We start from the raw sequence: 17,502 nt of genomic DNA, 5'->3' as shown, positions 1-17,502 counted from the left end.
TGCCCCCAGTGATGCATATGTGTGGCGTATGGGTGTTAAAGACCACCTTTTTGCTCTCTCTCCTCATTGGCTCCCACTGCTGCGAATCAAAGCCAGCGAGGAGAAAGCGCGCGCGCGGGGGGGGGGGGTTGTACCCCGTGCTGTCTATCAATGGGCACGGAGCTTGGCAGCGAACATGCACCCCATAGAGGTTTGTTTTCGGGGCACTCCGCAAGGGGGAGAAGCCCAGGGTGCTGGCGGGGGACCCAAGAAGAGAAGGATCGGGGCTAGAGCCGGGACAAGGTGTGGGCAGAATGGACGGTTGCCCTGGGTGCGGCGTGTATTGTAGGAATGGTGGCCGCCGCCAATTCCTTCTACTAGAAGGCTGACAGGAGTAGTGACAATGGCATCACTACTTCTGTCAGCTCAGAGCTGGTAGCGGCAAGGAGAGGACGAGAGAGACAGGCGGAGGTACGGGGTATGTGCTCTCTCCCCTTCCTCCTCATAAGCTCGCAAATAATGAGGAGGGGGCGCAATTTGGCATCTTTGCCTTGGGCACTAGATGATCGTGTCCTGGCAGTGATCGGGGCTGCTTTGCTATCACTTTAAACACTTAAGGACAGTGGGCCATATTCTGAGAGAAGTTACGATGGGGTATCTCAGGAAACTCTGTCGTATCTCTCTTTTTTGACCCGCGTATCTATGCGAGTGATTCCTAGAATCATTTTCGCATAGATACGCTGAAGATCCGACATGTGTAAGTCACTTACACTGTCGGATCTTAAATGTAATTCGCCGCCGGCCGCTAGGTGGCGTTTACGTTCAGGTCTCATTTGTTTATGCAAATGAGCCCGATACGCCGATTCCTGAACGAATTTGCATCACGTAACCGACGTTTGCGTAAGCGTAAGGTTACCCCTGCTATATGAGGGGTAACCTTACGCCAGTCCCACGTATGCCATGTTAAGCATGGCGTCGGGTCCGCGTCGTCTTTTCCCGTCGGGTACGTCGTTTTCCTAAGTCGTTCTTGAATACGACTTTACGTCAATGACGCACACGTCGGCGTCATTGACGTTTTCCGCCGAGAACTGGAGCATGCGCACTGGGCTATTTTTAGCCCGGCGCAAGCGCAGTTCGATCGAAACAGGGGCGCGCTTAATTTAAATATAAGCCGCCCCCTTTGAAATACGCAGGGATACGCCGGGCCTTTTACACTACGCCTCCGCAAACTACGGAGCAAGTGCTTGAGGAATACGGCACTTGCTCCCAACATGTCATGCTTCAAAATTGCGCCCGCTCGTGGAATGGCGTCAAACTTTTACCCTTAAAAATCTATTTAATTAATAGAATAAAAATTGTAGTAATTTGAAAAAAATAACAAAAAAAAAATCCCTTTAAGACGTATGGGCGGAAGTGACGTTTTGACATTGCTTCCGCCCTGCTATGGTATGGAGACGGGTGACATACCCAGCTACCGACAGCTCCGGTAAGCGGCGGGAGGGGGGCCCCTTCTACGGCCGCCGATAACGGTGAACTCAAGGCGAATCCTCCGCAGAGACCACCATTATCGTTTAAGGGCCTGCCACTGAAAAGTTGGCTATCACGGTTGTGGCAGCAGCTGCTGCCATTACCGGGATATCCATCTTTAAAGTGCCGATGTATATGTACAGGAGTCGGTCCTTGAGTGTTTAATACACATTATTCCAAGAACAGCTAAAAGGTCCCTAATATTTGGTTAGCCAACATCACACGTGCTGCACTCACCCTTTAAACGCGTCCGGACGTTATTTGCCGCTTTCTTGATCTCCAGGGTTAGGTTTTCCAGGTCATCCTTTGTTTCTGAAAATCAGGAAAGAAATTTGTTAAAGTGGTTGCAAACCCAAGACATGAAATATGAACAAAGCATATCCCTTTATAGTGTGTACTTGTCTCAGTCCAGAGCACCAAGTGTAATTTGTGGCTGCAGCCCCGTTCCTCGGTTATCTGCATGAATCGCTTCTGACAAGTTTTCCTGACAACAAGAGAACAATGGTGACAGGGGAGAGACCTCCAGCAGATTGACAGCCTTGGCTATGTTCCTGTGTGAAGGGGGGGTGTGACCCTTCCCTCCAATCAGCTCTCAGATCTCCCTCTTGATCCAGGAAATGTGTTGAGTACTTGGATGCTATATGTCATACCACATGCATCAATATTTGTATTGTATATATAAAAGCTACATTATGACTTTTTAATGAATTTATATTGTTACCATTATTATTTTATACCTACTATAAATCAGCTTATTACTATGTTAAACTGGTTTTTATTGTGGTCATTTATGGAACAATCATGTGCATCAATTACAATTATTCATATGTAAAATGCCTCATTTAACCACTTAACCCCCGGACCATATTGCTGCCCAAAGACCAGAGCACTTTTTGCGATTCGGGACTGCGCCGCTTTAACTGACAATTGCGCGGTCGTGCGACTTGGCTCCCAAACAAAATTGGCGTCCTTTTTTCCCCACAAATAGAACTTTCTTTTGGTGGTATTTGATCACCTCTGCGGTTTTAATTTTTTGCGCTATAAACAAAAATAGAGCAGCAATTTTGAAAAAAATGAATATTTTTTACTTTTTGCTATAATAAATATCCCCCAAAAATATATATAAAAAAAAAAAATTTCCCTCAGTTTAGGCCCATAGGTATTCTTCTACATATTTTTCGCAAAAAAAAAAAAAATCGCAATAAGCGTTTATTGATTGGTTTGCGCAAAAGTTATAGCGTTTACAAAATAGGGGGTATTTTTATGGCATTTTTATTAATATATTTTTTTTACTAGTAATGGCGGCTATCAGCGATTTTTTTCCGGTACTGCGACATTATGGCGGACACTTCGGACACTTTTGACACATTTTTGGGACCATTGGCATTTTTATAGCGATCAGTGCTATAAAAAATGCATTGGATTACTATAAAAATGCCACTGGCAGTAAAGGGGTTAATACTAGGGGGCGGGGAAGGGGTGTGTTCTTACTGTGGGGGGGGGGGGGTGGCCTCACTAGGGGAAACACTGATCCTCTGTTCACACATTGTATGAACAGAAGATCAGCATTTCCCCCCCCGACAGGACCGAGAGCTGTGTGTTTACACACACAGCTCCCGGTCCCCGCTCTGTAACGAGCAATCGCGGGTGCCCGGCGGCGATCAAGCCTGCCGGGCACACGCACGGGAGTCGGGGCGAGCGGGGGGCGCGTGCGCCTCCGGCGGCGCGCACGCGCCCCTACTGGCCGCTCAAAGAGCCGCCGTATAGCTACGGGCTCTCGCCCAGGAGAGCCGACCTGACGCCGTATAATGACGGTGGCTGGTCGGCTAGTAGGTAAAGTCCCAGGACTTATGAGAACTTTAGTATATCTGTTAGGGCTCTCCTTACTGAGGACCGCAGAGTGAAACTTTAAATCTTCATCAGTTTAGGCCAATATGTAGTCTTCTACATATTTTTGGTAAAAAAAAAAATATATATCACAATAAGCGTATACTGATTAGTTTGCGCAAAAGTTATACAAAATAGGGAATAGATTTGACATTTTTATTCTTATTTTTTATTTTTACTAGTAATGGTGGCGATCTGACATTTTTACTCCTTTGTTGCGTTTTATTGATGTTGTATCCAATAAAATTCTTTTGTATTTTATATTTTCATCTGTACACTTGACATTTAATCTCACCAGTACCGCAATAGTCCAATTGCGCCGCCCCCCCCTCTCTTTTGGCTCTTCCATCCGACATACGGTCCGTGTTTATCCAATCCCCCCATAGGGGAGAGCGGAGAAAAGACAGAGCAATCCCTGCACAGTCATCCGACGACTTAGCGGGGATATACGGAACGATCCCCGCTGAGCTTACGGACACACAGAGGCGGATCATTACTGATCCGCCCCGTGTGAAAGGGCCCTTACCATCCAGGGTGGACCCAACACACCGTGCGGCGGTGGATCAACAGCGCTTAGTCACACCAAAAGCGATCAGAACTGGAACCATGGGACACCTCCTTTCCTTGGCAGGTAAACTTGTATCCGAGTACCCCAAAAGATGTTGTAATCAGGTGTTGGTCCACCAGAATTGTATCAAGCACGGATTTCGTTGGACTTTAATAGGGCATATAAAAAGACAAAAAAGCCTCCACATAGTGTGATTCTGCAAAGACTGGCAAGTTTTTTTTATTTAAAAAAATATATTTTTTGCCAAAAGACAAACTTCAAGATAAAAAAAACGCAATCCAAAAAAATATATTATAATATAAAAAAGACTTATACAAAAACAGAAATAATTATATTAAAAATATATAAAACATCCAATAAAAGAGCAGCGAGGACGAATATAGCGTGGTAAGGCAGCTGGTGCTGGCGTAAAAACCAGACGCGTTTCGTCTAAAAAGGCATCAACTGGGGTGTACGCCAGCTACCTTCCCCCACGCTTAAATAGGGAACCATTGCCATATGCGTGTCCTGCCGTCAAGAGCACTTCCGGGGGCGCCGCTGCGATCGTCACGTGGCGCCTCTGCGATCGTCACATGACACAACCACATGAGTGTCAACACTAGTAGCCGTTGGCCAATCACTAATATGTATAATGACAGCGTACCCACTCAGGCGTTGTAACGCCGCGATGGCCGAGCGTCATGTACATGTGACGCTAAGAAGTGCGCAGTGCGGTATGGGAACTGTAGTCGGCAATATGCAGGCGCCAGTACACAATGATGTTTAGGTCACGGCCCACAAGCATGAGCCCCGTGACATCACCATGGCCGTGCCCCATGCACCAATGACAGCCGAGTATTTCGCGATGCAGTATGGGACTTGAAGTCCCAACTATCTCTTAGGTTCCACCTATCGTGGGGGTCCGCTACGTGTCATAAACACGTGTGATCCCCAGGTACGGGTACTGACAGGGTGGAACACGCAGTGAGCAATGCACAAAATGCCAACCAACATGGAAAGAAAGAAAAATCATCAAAAAAGCGTACTAGCAGAAATACCACCGTATATTTTCTATAATACAGCAAAAAGCCATCCACTTGCACTTACAAGGAAAGATGTCATAATAAGTATATACACATGGAAATAAAGGTGTCAGAAAGCAACGTTTAAAGCGGGGGTTCACCCAAAAAAAAAAAATTAACATTAGATTCAGGCACGTTGTTAGAATCACAATCGGGTGTTTTTTTTTTAAATCGTTGCCGTACATACCTTTTAATAGATATATGTTCACCGCGGCTTCCGGGTATAATCTGCGGGACTGAGCGTTCCTAATTGATTGACATGCTTCCGACCGGCGCATACAGCGCGTCACGAGTTGCCGAAAGAAGCCGGACTGCGAGTCGGCTCTATACTGCGCACCGACGTTCGGCTTCTTTCGACAACTCGTGACGCGATGTATGCGACGGTCGGAAGCGTGTCAATCAATTAGTAACGCCCAGTCCCGCAGATTATACCCAGAAGCCGCGTTGAACATATATCTATTAAACGGTATGTACGGCAACGATTAAAAAAAAAAAAAAAAAAAAAAAAAAAAAACACCCGATTGGGATTCTAACAACTCGCCTGAATCTAATGTTAATTTTTTTTTTTTTTGGGTGAACCCCCGCTTTAAATGAAACAGACAGATGCACTTCTTAGATTAGACACTTGTGACTGTGATAAAGGGGAATAAATAGGTGTAAATGTGTGCGTGTGTGTGAGATCGATCGGGAGGCAAATCGCCCAAAATGCAACCAACGGCGTAACACGCACACATGCAAATAAGATAATATAAATGTAATAAACATTTACAACAATAAAGAAATGTATAAGTGAAATCTGGTATAAATGATAACATATATACATTAGATAATAAATACATGTGTAAAAATACTGCACTTAGTGATAACATATATAACTAAAGAAATATATGTGTAAAAATATTGGCACTGAGCCTCAAATGTATCCAGAGAACTCCCGAAGTAATCTTTATAAGTATCATCAACTGAAAATCAGATACAAATAAAGATGGATAATAAATAATGAAGTAAGGAGGGAGGGGAGGGTTTTAAACTAAATTAATAAAACCATTGATGTCCCAATCTATATTAAGACCATAAGGCCTATAGCTTTTAAGCTGGTGTATCCACAAAGTTTCCAGCCTGGAAACGCCCCTAAGACGCGATTCCCCCCTCCAACTAGGAACAAATTTATCTATGATCTGAAATTTGGAGCCAATCGGGTTCTTGTTATGGAACTCCAAATAGTGTCTTGGGACACTATGGTTAGTTTTACCTTTGCGAATACTCGCAATGTGTTCACCTACCCTTGTGGAAAAAGCCCTGATAGTACACCCTACGTACTGTTTTCCACAAGGGCAGGTGATAAGGTAAACTATGTACCTCGTGGCACAGGTGGTGAACTGCTTGGTTTTATATTCCTCACCAGTGGACGTGGAAGAAAAAAAAAGTGTCTACTCTTCCATGTCCGCACGTGTTGACTGAACAAACTTTACATTTCCTACAGGGATAATAGGCATTCAAATGGGCAAAAAAGACTGGTACCACCGGGGGAGTCAATTACGTTGGCCGCAATTTTACCCCTAAGTGAAGGTGCTCCTCGATAGGCAACTCCCGCCTTATCTGGAAGTGTGGCTCCTAAAATATGATAATTTTTTAGGACATTCCAATGTTTCAGGAAAAAGTCCTTAATTTGTTTGTGCTGAACAGAAAAAGTTGTGAAGAAAGACCATTTATATTTGGAATCTGGAGTGGATTTGGGATTGTCTGTCAGAGAATTTCTATCCATAACTGTAATCTGATCAATTTCTTTCCCCAATCACAGAAGGTAGGTATCCTTTGTCCACAAATCTAGATTTCAAAATTGTAGCCTGGTGTTGAAAATCAGAAAGGTTCGTGCAATTTCGCCTGATCCTCGGTAGTTGACTACGAGGTACTGATTTTAGCCAACCCGTGTTGTGGCAACTGTCAACAGTGATGTATCCATTTCGGTCAGTTGGTTTGAAAAATGTCTGTCATCAGTTGACCACCACTGGAGAAAATTTCCAAATCCAAAAAATGTATACTATCAAAACTTGCCTCATAGGACAATTTTATGCCCACCTGATTGGCATTCAGGTAGGACATAAATGCCGCTAATGAATTACAATCTCCCTTCCAAAAGGAGGAGGATGTCATCTATGTACCTCACCCAAAGGATAATTTCGGGTCGGTTACAAGCATAGACGACATCCTCCTCCCATTTGGCCATGAAAATATTAGCCAGGCTGGGTGCAAATTTAGCACCCATTGCAACTCCTTTCTGTTGCAGGAAAAAGTCATTGTTATACCAGAAATAATTATGCTTTGTTGCAAACTGCAACAAGTCTGTGATATATCTTTTTTGGGTACCTGGAATGTTATTGACTCTGGACAGAAGTTGTCCTACAGCTGTTAAAGCGGATCTCCACCCTAAAGTGAAGTCGCGCTGATCGGGGGGTGCAGATATCTGTCTAAAGACAGGTATTTGCACCCACTTCCGGCCACACGTCACGGGCAAAAGTAAAAGATTTTTGGGTTGTCCCCAAAAAGTAATAGAGGAGAAATCTACCAATGGGGACAATAGTTCTAGTGACTTCACTTTGGAGGAATTTTATCTCACATCCTGTTTTGTCTCTGGGACAGGAAGTTAAGTTAAATCTCCCCAATAGGACACAACTGGCAGGGGTTATAGTACAAAGATTTTTACAGACTGACTCTGTGAAGCTAGTTCAGTTCCACATCCCTAATACCTTGGTGTGAAACAAGGTTCCTCAAGGATGGGACTTTAATGGACCATGAACGAAAGTGATTTTTATAAACTTGAGATTTTATTATTCCATAAATAGAATGTTAACAATACTTGTTGAATGATAAACAAATGCATGGTGAAAAAACATGGGACAGAAAACTGGAATAACCCAATTCCACTGTCTTGAAGACAGACGAAATCCAATGCGTTTCAACAGATTATAGGGTTTCTTTACGGCCAATGGTTTAAAGATTTCCAGATATGTATGTTTAATCCCATGTATTGTATGTTTCAACCAAGAGAGATCAGAGCTCAAGAGGTAAAGGGAGACCAGAGTGCCAGACCAGCACCCAGAAACCAGAGCAGGATATAGATGGAAGGGTGTCTATGTATTTCATAATAAAATCTCAATATTATAAAAATCACTTATGTTCATGAACCATTAACCGCTTGTTGCCCGCCTAACGCACATTTACATTGGCAGAATGGCACTGGCAGGCCAAGCAATGTACAGGTATGTTGCTTTGAATCTGCCGCCTAGCAGGAGCGCCGTGACCGTGCCCGCGGACTCTGTCCGCCGGTGTCCTGCGATCGTGTCACGGAGAGGCAGAACGGGGAGATGTCTTTGTAACTAAGGCATTTGTCTGTGTTTCACTCTTGATGTGTGTGCACATTTTTTTGGCACCGGGTGGAGATTTTGGGTGTGTTTTGCACTCCATAGGCTTTAAAAAAAAAACAAAAAAAACACTAGCATTTTCAGAAGATGGTTGGTATTGCAATCCCCCATATTTCTCTTTGTTACTGTGACAAACAGGCCATATTGGAGATTAGTTATGGCAGTGATTTGGACTTAAGCGATGACCATGACATACAACGGTCAGATGACACCACAAAAGCCAATGACATTTACGTACTCTGCTCAGGAAGAGGCGCCGATAGGATGATGCTGTGCAGTTTCTTGGTCTCAACTACACTTTCTGAGATCTTGTCAATGTTCTGTCGTATCTCCTCAATCTACAGACAGAAAAAAAAACATAATTAGAATGTAAGAATATAACCGCACAATGGGGAGCTAAAGAACATTTTTACCAAAGTTTTACTGCATTAAAACATTACATTTTGCTTTTTTGTGTGTGTTAATAGTGTAGGGAAGGGTTAGAAACCCTGTCACGTAGTTGTTGGTTTTGCACCTCTGGGGAGATTTGACATCACTTTGTGTGCCACATGGGACAGGAAATGGGGCCAGAGGGATCAATAAAAACTGGATACATACGGGATTGTGTGCAGTGGTGGTAAACACAAGTGTGGAAGCGGTGGTGGCGAGTGCAGTAGCGTGCATCGGATCAGTGGTGGATATTTTAGAACTTTGTAGCATTATTGGAGGAAAGTACTATTACATGTCAGTTTAGTGGAAACCGGTGCAGTAGCTGGCGCCAAATCAGTAGTGAAGGGGGGTCAGTAGCTGGCACCAGATTAGTGGTGACAGGGGCAGAAACTGGTGCCAGATCAGTAGTGACAGGGGGCAGTAGCTGGTGCCAGATCAGTGCTGATGGGGGCGGTAGCTGGCGCCAGATCAGTGCTGATGGGGGCAGTAGCTGGCGCCAGATCAGTAGTGACAGGGGGCAGTAGCTGGCGCCAGATCAGTAGTGACAGGGGGCAGCAGCTGGCACCAGATCAGTAGTGACAGGGGGCAGTAGCTGGCGCCAGATCAGTGGTGACAGGGGGCAGTAGCTGGCGCCAGATCAGTGGTGATGGTTTCAGTAGCTGGCACCAGATCAGTGGCGAGGGGGGCAGAAGTTGGCGCCAGATCAGTGGTGACAGGGGCAGAAACTGGTGCCAGATCAGTAGTGACATACCACCACCCTGCCCCCCCCCCCCCCACTAGCACATATCATCTTCCCTCTCAAATCACTCCCCAGCACATATCCCCATACCACCCTCTCCCCCAAATTAAAAGATGCTCTGTCCCCCTGTGCTTATCCCACCCTGTGCTTATCCCACCCTGTGCTTATCCCACCCTGTCCCCATCCCACCCTGTCCTCATCCCACCCTGTCCCCATCCCACCCTGTCCCCATCCCACCCTGTCCCCATCCCACCCTGTCCTCATCCCACCCTGTCCTCATCCCACCCTGTCCTCATCCCACCCTGTCCTCATCCCACCCTGTCCTCATCCCACCCTGTCCCCATCCCACCCTGTCCCCATCCCACCCTGTCCCCATCCCACCCTGCGCTTATCCCACCCTGTCCCCATCCCACCCTGTCCTCATCCCACCCTGTCCCCATCCCACCCTGTCCCCATCCCACCCTGTCCTCATCCCACCCTGTCCTCATCCCACCCTGTCCCCATCCCACCCTGTCCCCATCCCACCCTGTCCCCATCCCACCCTGTCCCCATCCCACCCTGTGCTTATCCCACCCTGCGCTTATCCCACCCTGTCCCCATCCCACCCTGTCCTCATCCCACCCTGTCCCCATCCCACCCTGCGCTTATCCCATCCCACCCTGTGCTTATCCCACCCTGTCCTCATCCCACCCTGTCCCCATCCCACCCTGTGCTTATCCCACCCTGTCCCCATCCCACCCTGTCCCCATCCCACCCTGTGCTCATCCCACCCTGTCCCCATCCCACCCTGTCCCCATCCCACCCTGTCCCCATCCCACCCTGCGCTTATCCCATCCCACCCTGTGCTTATCCCACCCTGTCCTCATCCCACCCTGTCCCCATCCCACCCTGTGCTTATCCCACCCTGTCCCCATCCCACCCTGTGCTTATCCCACCCTGTCCCCATCCCACCCTGTGCTCATCCCACCCTGTCCCCATCCCACCCTGTCCCCATTGCACCCTGCGCTTATGCCACCCTGTCCCCATCCCACCCTGTCCCCATCCCACCCTGTCCCCATCCCACCCTCTGCTCATCCCACCCTCTGCTCATCCCACCCTGTCCCCATCCCACCCTGTCCCCATCCCACCCTGTCCCCATCCCACCCTGTCCCTATCCCACCCTGTCCCCATCCCACCCTGTCCCTATCCCACCCTGTCCCCATCCCACCCTGTGCTTATCCCACCCTGCGCTTATCCCACCCTGTCCCCATCCCACCCTGTCCTCATCCCACCCTGTCCCCATCCCACCCTGTGCTTATCCCACCCTGTCCCCATCCCACCCTGTGCTTATCCCACCCTGTCCCCATCACACCCTGTCCCCATCCCACCCTGTCCCCATCACACCCTGTCCCCATCCCACCCTGTCCCCATCCCACCCTGTCCCCATCCCACCCTGCGCTTATGCCACCCTGTCCCCATCCCACCCTGCGCTTATCCCACCCTGTCCCCATCCCACCCTGTCCCCATCCCACCCTGTCCTCATCCCACCCTGTCCCCATCCCACCCTGTCCCCATCCCACCCTGTCCCCATCCCACCCTGTCCCCATCCCACCCTGTCCTCATCACCCTGTCCCCATCCCACCCTGTCCTCATCCCACCCTGTCCCCATCCAACCCTGTGCTTATCCCACCCTGTCCCCATCCCACCCTCTACTCATCCCACCCTGTCCCCATCCCACCCTGTCCTCATCCCACCCTGTCCCCATCCCACCCTGTCCCCATCCCACCCTGTCCCCATCCCACCCTGTCCCCATCCCACCCTGTGCTTATCCCACCCTGTGCTCATCCCACCCTGTCCCCATCCCACCCTGTGCTTATCCCACCCTGTCCCCATCCCACCCTGTCCTCATCCCACCCTGTCCCCATCCCACCCTGTGCTTATCCCACCCTGTCCCCATCCCACCCTGTCCTTATCCCACCCTGTCCCCATCCCACCCTGTGCTCATCCCACCCTGTCCCCATCCCACCCTGTGCTCATCCCACCCTGTGCTCATCCCACCCTAACCCCATCCCACCCTGTGCTTATCCCACCCTGTCCCTATCCCACCCTGTCCCTATCCCACCCTGTGCTCAATCCCACCCTGTGCTCAATCCCACCCTGTGCTCAATCCCACCCTGTGCTCACCCCACCCTGTCCTCACCCCACCCTGCGCTTATCCCACCCTGCGCTTATCCCACCCTGTCCCCATCCCACCCTGTGCTCATCCCACCCTGTCCCCATCCCACCCTGTCCCCATCCCACCCTGTGCTTATCCCACCCTAACCCCATCCCACCCTGTCCCCATCCCACCCTGTGCTTATCCCACCCTGTCCCCATCCCACCCTGTCCCCATCCCACCCTGCACTTATCCCACCCTGTCCCCATCCCACCCTGTGCTTATCCCACCCTGTGCCCATCCCACCCTGTGCTTATCCCACCTTCTCCCCATCCCACCCTGTCCTCATCCCACCCTGTCCCCATCCCACCCTGTGCTTATCCCACCCTGTCCCCATCCCACCCTGTGCTTATCCCACCCTGTGCTTACCTGGAGGAGGCCGCCCACCAGTTCCTGTAGGCTTTGCGTGCATGCAGGGGGGGGCCTCTATGTCTATTTTGCTTGGGGCCCCCAAATTCCTTCAAACGGCCCTGCATACAAGCCACATTTGTGGAGAATGTGTCATATTGTTGTTACATGCACACAATGACCACTCTGTCATAAACTCCTGCAACTGCTTCAGAGTTGCTGTAGGCCTCTTTGAAGCCTCTCTGACCAGTTTCCTCCTGGACCTTTCATCCAGTGATGTCCTGATCCAGGTCTGTGTTTTACCAAATACCTTCCACTTCTTAATAATAGACTTCACTGTGCTTCTAGGCTTTGATAAAAACCTTTTGTATCCATCTCCTGACTTTTGCCCGTACACTACTTTATCTCGGAGACAGTGCTTTGCCACCCATAGCTGATTGTTTGCTTAAGTTGCACCATAATCCCCCCTTCACCAAATGATTTGGACCAGTGCAAAAAGCAAGGTCCATAAAGACATGGATGAGTGAGTTTGGGGTGAAGGAACTTGAGTGGCCAGCACAAGTCCTGACCTCAACCGGATAGACCACCTTTGGGGTGCATTAGAGCGGAGACTGTGAGCCAGGCCTTCTCCTCCACATCAGTGCCTGACCTCACAAATGTGCTTCTGGAAGAATGGTCAAACATTCCCATAGACACACTACTAAACCTTGTGGACATCCTTCCCAGAAGAGGTGAAGCTATTATAGCTGCAAAGGGTGGGCCAACTCAATATTGAACCCTACAGACTAATGCCGCGTACACACGATCGTATTTTCCGTCGGAAAAATCTTGGATAGTTTTTCCGACAGAATTCCGCTCAAGCTTAACTTGCAAACACACAAAAGTTCTTTGAACCGCCAAGAAAGCGCTGACGTACAACACTACGACGAGCTGAGAAAATTAAGTTCAATGCTTCAGAGCATGCGTTGAATTGTTTCCGAGTATGCGTCGGAATTGCTACAAACGATCAGAATTTTGCGGGGGGTCCCCACCAAAATCCATTCCAGACCCTTATCTGAGCATGCAGCCCGGCAGGTCAGGAAAGGGAGAGGACGAGCGAGCGCCCCCTCCTTCTGAACCATACCAGACCGCATGCCTTCAACATGGGGGGACGGGTGCTTTGATGGGGACAGGGTCCTCTTCCCGAAAAACCTGCCCGGTGGTTGTCGGAGTCTGTGGGTGGGTGGCTTATCGGAATCTGGAAGCCCCCTTTAACAGGGGGGCCCCCCAGATCCCCCCCCCCCACCATCTGAATGGGTATCTGGTACATCATACCCCAAGTCCTTTATTAATAGCTCTGAGCAGTCTTCTACCGCTGCCGTCTCTCATGCCGCAGTCTTCTCCCACTGCTGTCTCTCCCAGTTGTTTTTTTAGCGGGTAACCGGCGGTGAGGCAGAAGACAGCAGCGGGAGAAGATGGCGGCAGGAGAAACGGCAGCCAGAGAATACGGGAGCGGGAGAGACGGGATAAGGAGAAGACAACGGCGGGAGAGACGAGAGAGGGAGAAGACAGCTCAGAGCTATTAAGGACTTGTCAAAAACCGGGTCTTTTTTTTTGTTTACTTTTCACTGCTTTTTTGGTGAATGGGTACGATGCACGATTCCCATTCACATGGGGGGGGGGGGAGTCAGGATCTGGGGGCTCCTTGTTAAAAGGGGGCTTCCAGAATCCGATAAGCCCCCTGCCTGCAGACCCCCACAACCACCGGCCAGGGTTGTCGGGACGAGGCCCTTGTCCGGGGCAAGGTGCTTTAGGGGGTGGGAGGCACAGCGCTCTCCCTGCCCCAAAACACCCACCTGGCAGGCGGACGGGTATGGTTCAGGAGAGGGGCGCTCGTTGGTCCCCTCTCTTTTCTGACCTGCCGGACTGCATGCTCGGATAAGGGTCTGGTATGGATTTTGTGGGGAGTTTTTTTTCTGTTGTATTTTTTTGCCAATTTTTTTTTTACATTTAGCTGTCAGCGGGGAACCGGGGGACAGCTGATGACTCATCGATTGTTAAGGATGCGGCGGCCGGCTTCCCAGCCTTCTCCGTAGCAACCATCTACACAGTGTTTGATGTTCAGTTTAGTCACTTTTGTTGTTGTAAAAAACAGATGTCAGTGGATATGTGCCTATTGTACCATGGACTTGCATTAGAGCAGGGCCGGCGCTACCACTAGGCAGCCGCCTGTTTCCCTACTTCCCGTCTCCCGCCGCTCTCAGTCAATTGTTGGTGCTGTATGCAGGGAATGCATCCATCTCGAGCATGTAACCAACTTAGGCAAGCCTCTCTGTAAGTAGTGCAGCACAGCATTGGAGAACCGTGTTCCGAGGGAACGAAAGTAAACATCCTCTGCATGCCGCCACCACTATGATCAGTGAGCCGCCTATCTCTCTCAGAGTCTCTGGTGATTGTTGATACAGCCAGCTCTACCTCTACCCATACGTGATTCCTATACCGAGTCATGTGAACCCCCCCCCCCCCCCCCATGTCACGAGCATCTAACCATCTAGTATTTTTTCAATTTTAAGGGTTAGGCTTTAAAGTAATTGTATGTTATTGTCATTTTCTCACCCCAGCAAAGAAGTCATCCATAAAGGCTGCATTATCAATGGAAATGTCAACATCTTCTGGGTCATCTGTATCTTGGGTCTGAGGAGAAAGAAAAAACACTTTAAGCAACAAAACAATAATATATTATTATTATTATTATTATTATGATCACGCAAATGCGTAATGATACAGAAACATGGATCACACGTTGCAATATTTTCTACACTACAGAGGACCAAAGCGTAACATGTGACGTATTTGCATTATCGCCTACATATCATCATATTACCTCCCCTTTTGCACTTTGTTCATATCATAGGATGAAAGTACATTTGGACACAAGCCGATATCATGTCTAACACAATCATTGTGCAATGATTTCCATGGTTGGCAGTACATGCATTAAGTTACATAGTTAGTCAGGTTGAAAAAAGACACAAGTCCATCCAGTTCAACCACAAAAAACAAAATAAAAAAACACAGTAAAATCCTATACACCCAACTTCATACCCACAGTTGATCCAGAGGAAGGCAAAAAACCCCAGCGGAGCATGATCCAATTTGCTACAGCAGGGGAAAAAATTCCTTCCTGATCCCCCGAGAGGCAATCGGATTTACCCTGGATCAACTTTACCTACAAATCTTAGTACTCAGTTATATTCTGTACATTTAGGAAAGAATCCAGACCTTTCTTAAAGCAATCTACTGATCTGGCCAGAACCACCTCTGGAGGGAGTCTGTTCCACATTTTCACAGCTCTTACTGTGAAAAAACCTTTCCGTATTTGGAGGTGAAATCTCTTTTCCTCTAGACGTAAAGAGTGCCCCCTTGTCCTCAGTGATGACCGTAAAGTGAATAACTCAACACCAAGTTCACTGTATGGACCTCTTATATATTTGTACATGTTGATCATATCCCCCCTAATTCTCCTCTTCTCAAGAGTGAATAAATCTAGTTCCTCTAATCTTTCCTCATAGCTGAGCTCCTCCATGCCTCTTATCAATTTGGTTGCTCTTCTCTGCACTTTCTCCAGTTCTCCTATATCCTTTTTGAGAACTGGTGCCCAAAACTGAACTGCATATTCCAGATGAGGTCTTACTAATGATTTGTACAGGGGCAAAATTATATCTCTGTCTCTGGAGTCCATACCTCTCTTAATACAAGAAAGGACTTTGCTCGCTTTGGAAACCGCAGCTTGGCATTGCATGCCATTATTGAGCTTATGATCAACTAAAACCCCCAGATCCTTCTCCACTACAGACCCCCCCAGTTGTACTCCCCCTAGTATGTATGATGCATGCATATTCTTAGCCCCCAAGTGCATAACTTTACATTTATCTACATTAAACCTCATCTGCCACTTAGTCGCCCAATCAGACAGAGCATTGAGGTCGGCTTGTAAATTGGAGACATCCTGCAAGGACGTTATTCCACTGCATAGCTTGGTGTCATCTGCAAAGACAGAAATGTTACTTTTGATCTCAGACCCAATATCATTTATAAATATATTGAAAAGTAAGGGTCCCAGCACTGAACCTTGGGGTACACCACTGATAACATTGGACCATTCAGAGTAAGAATCATTAACCACGACTCTCTGAATTCTGGCTTTCAGTGTGACAGAAAGACCAACCATGTCCCCAAAAGAAGAGAAAATGCAGGATGCACTTTGCCGGAAACCGAAAATTACAGTTTTTAAAAAATATTTATATATATATATATATATATATATATATATATATATATATATATATAATTGTATTATATTCACCTTTTTAATTACCGTATTTATCGCAGTATAACGCGCTCCCGCGTATACCGCGCACCCCTAAAGTTGCCCCGAATCCTGTGGAAAAAAAGTTTTTTTTTGTACTTACAGTTTTGGCGTCTTGCGTGGCGTCCGTCTGCGGCTTCGGGTGTCCTCTTCGTCGGGGCCGGCGTCCTTCTGCGGCTTCGGGTGTCCTCTTCGTCGGGTCCGGCGTCCTTCTGCGGCTTCGGGTGTCCTCTTCGTCGGGTCCGGCGTCCTTCTGCGGCGTCCTCCCCGCTCGTTTCCCGCGCCGAGTTTGAATACTGCGCCGACATATACAGAGCGCAGTACACTCGTGTATAGTCGGGCAGGCTCGGCAACTCTCGCGCCGACGTCCTGTACGTCCAGGACGTGAGCGCGGAAGGAGCCGAGACTGCCCGACTATACTGCGCTCGGTATATGTCGGCGCAGTATTTAAACTCGGCGCGGGAAAGCGGGTATCGGCGTATACCGCACAGCCACGATTTTGCCCTGATTTTCAGGGCAAAAAAGTGCACGGTATACGCAGATAAATACGGCAATATCATCAATTTAAATACTAATTTATTGTTAGCCATTATTGGCAACTTTAGTGCAAGAAAGGTCAAGAAAAATGCAGTCTCTGACCATCTCTCGTATCATGTCCACAGTCTCTAACCATCTCTCGTATCATGTCCACAGTCTCTAACCATCTCATGTATCATGTCCACAGTCTCTAACCATCTCATGTATCATGTCCACAGTCTCTAACCATCTCATGTATCATGTCCACAGTCTCTAACCATCTCTCGTATCATGTCCACAGTCTCTAACCATCTCTCGTATCATGTCCACAGTCTCTAACCATCTCATGTATCATGTCCACAGTCTCTAACCATCTCATGTATCATGTCCACAGTCTCTAACCATCTCATGTATCATGTCCACAGTCTCTAACCATCTCATGTATCATGTCCACAGTCTCTAACCATCTCATGTATCATGTCCA

The 17,502-nt window shown here is 48.1% G+C and overlaps 1 protein-coding gene across 5 annotated transcripts in view; it reads right to left on the bottom strand.

The window, feature by feature from the left end:
- The window catches only part of STX3 (syntaxin 3), a 119,871-nt gene that overhangs the window by 44,978 nt on the left and 57,391 nt on the right, over nt 1–17,502 (bottom strand). For all 5 annotated transcript variants that reach the window (XM_040321080.1, XM_040321077.1, XM_040321079.1 and 2 more), the window contains exons 2-4: nt 14,750–14,827; nt 8,683–8,782; nt 1,744–1,818 (exon numbers count right to left, since the gene is read on the bottom strand). In XM_040321080.1, the coding sequence (XP_040177014.1) occupies nt 1,744–1,818; nt 8,683–8,782; nt 14,750–14,827 (253 nt within the window). The remainder of the gene's footprint in view (nt 1–1,743; nt 1,819–8,682; nt 8,783–14,749; nt 14,828–17,502) is intronic.

This window comes from Rana temporaria, chromosome 8 (assembly GCF_905171775.1).
Source record: "Rana temporaria chromosome 8, aRanTem1.1, whole genome shotgun sequence".
Classification (NCBI taxonomy): Eukaryota; Metazoa; Chordata; class Amphibia; order Anura; family Ranidae; genus Rana; species Rana temporaria.
The sequence above is the reverse complement of the archived record's forward strand: the minus strand, read 5'-3'. Positions and strand labels throughout refer to the sequence as shown.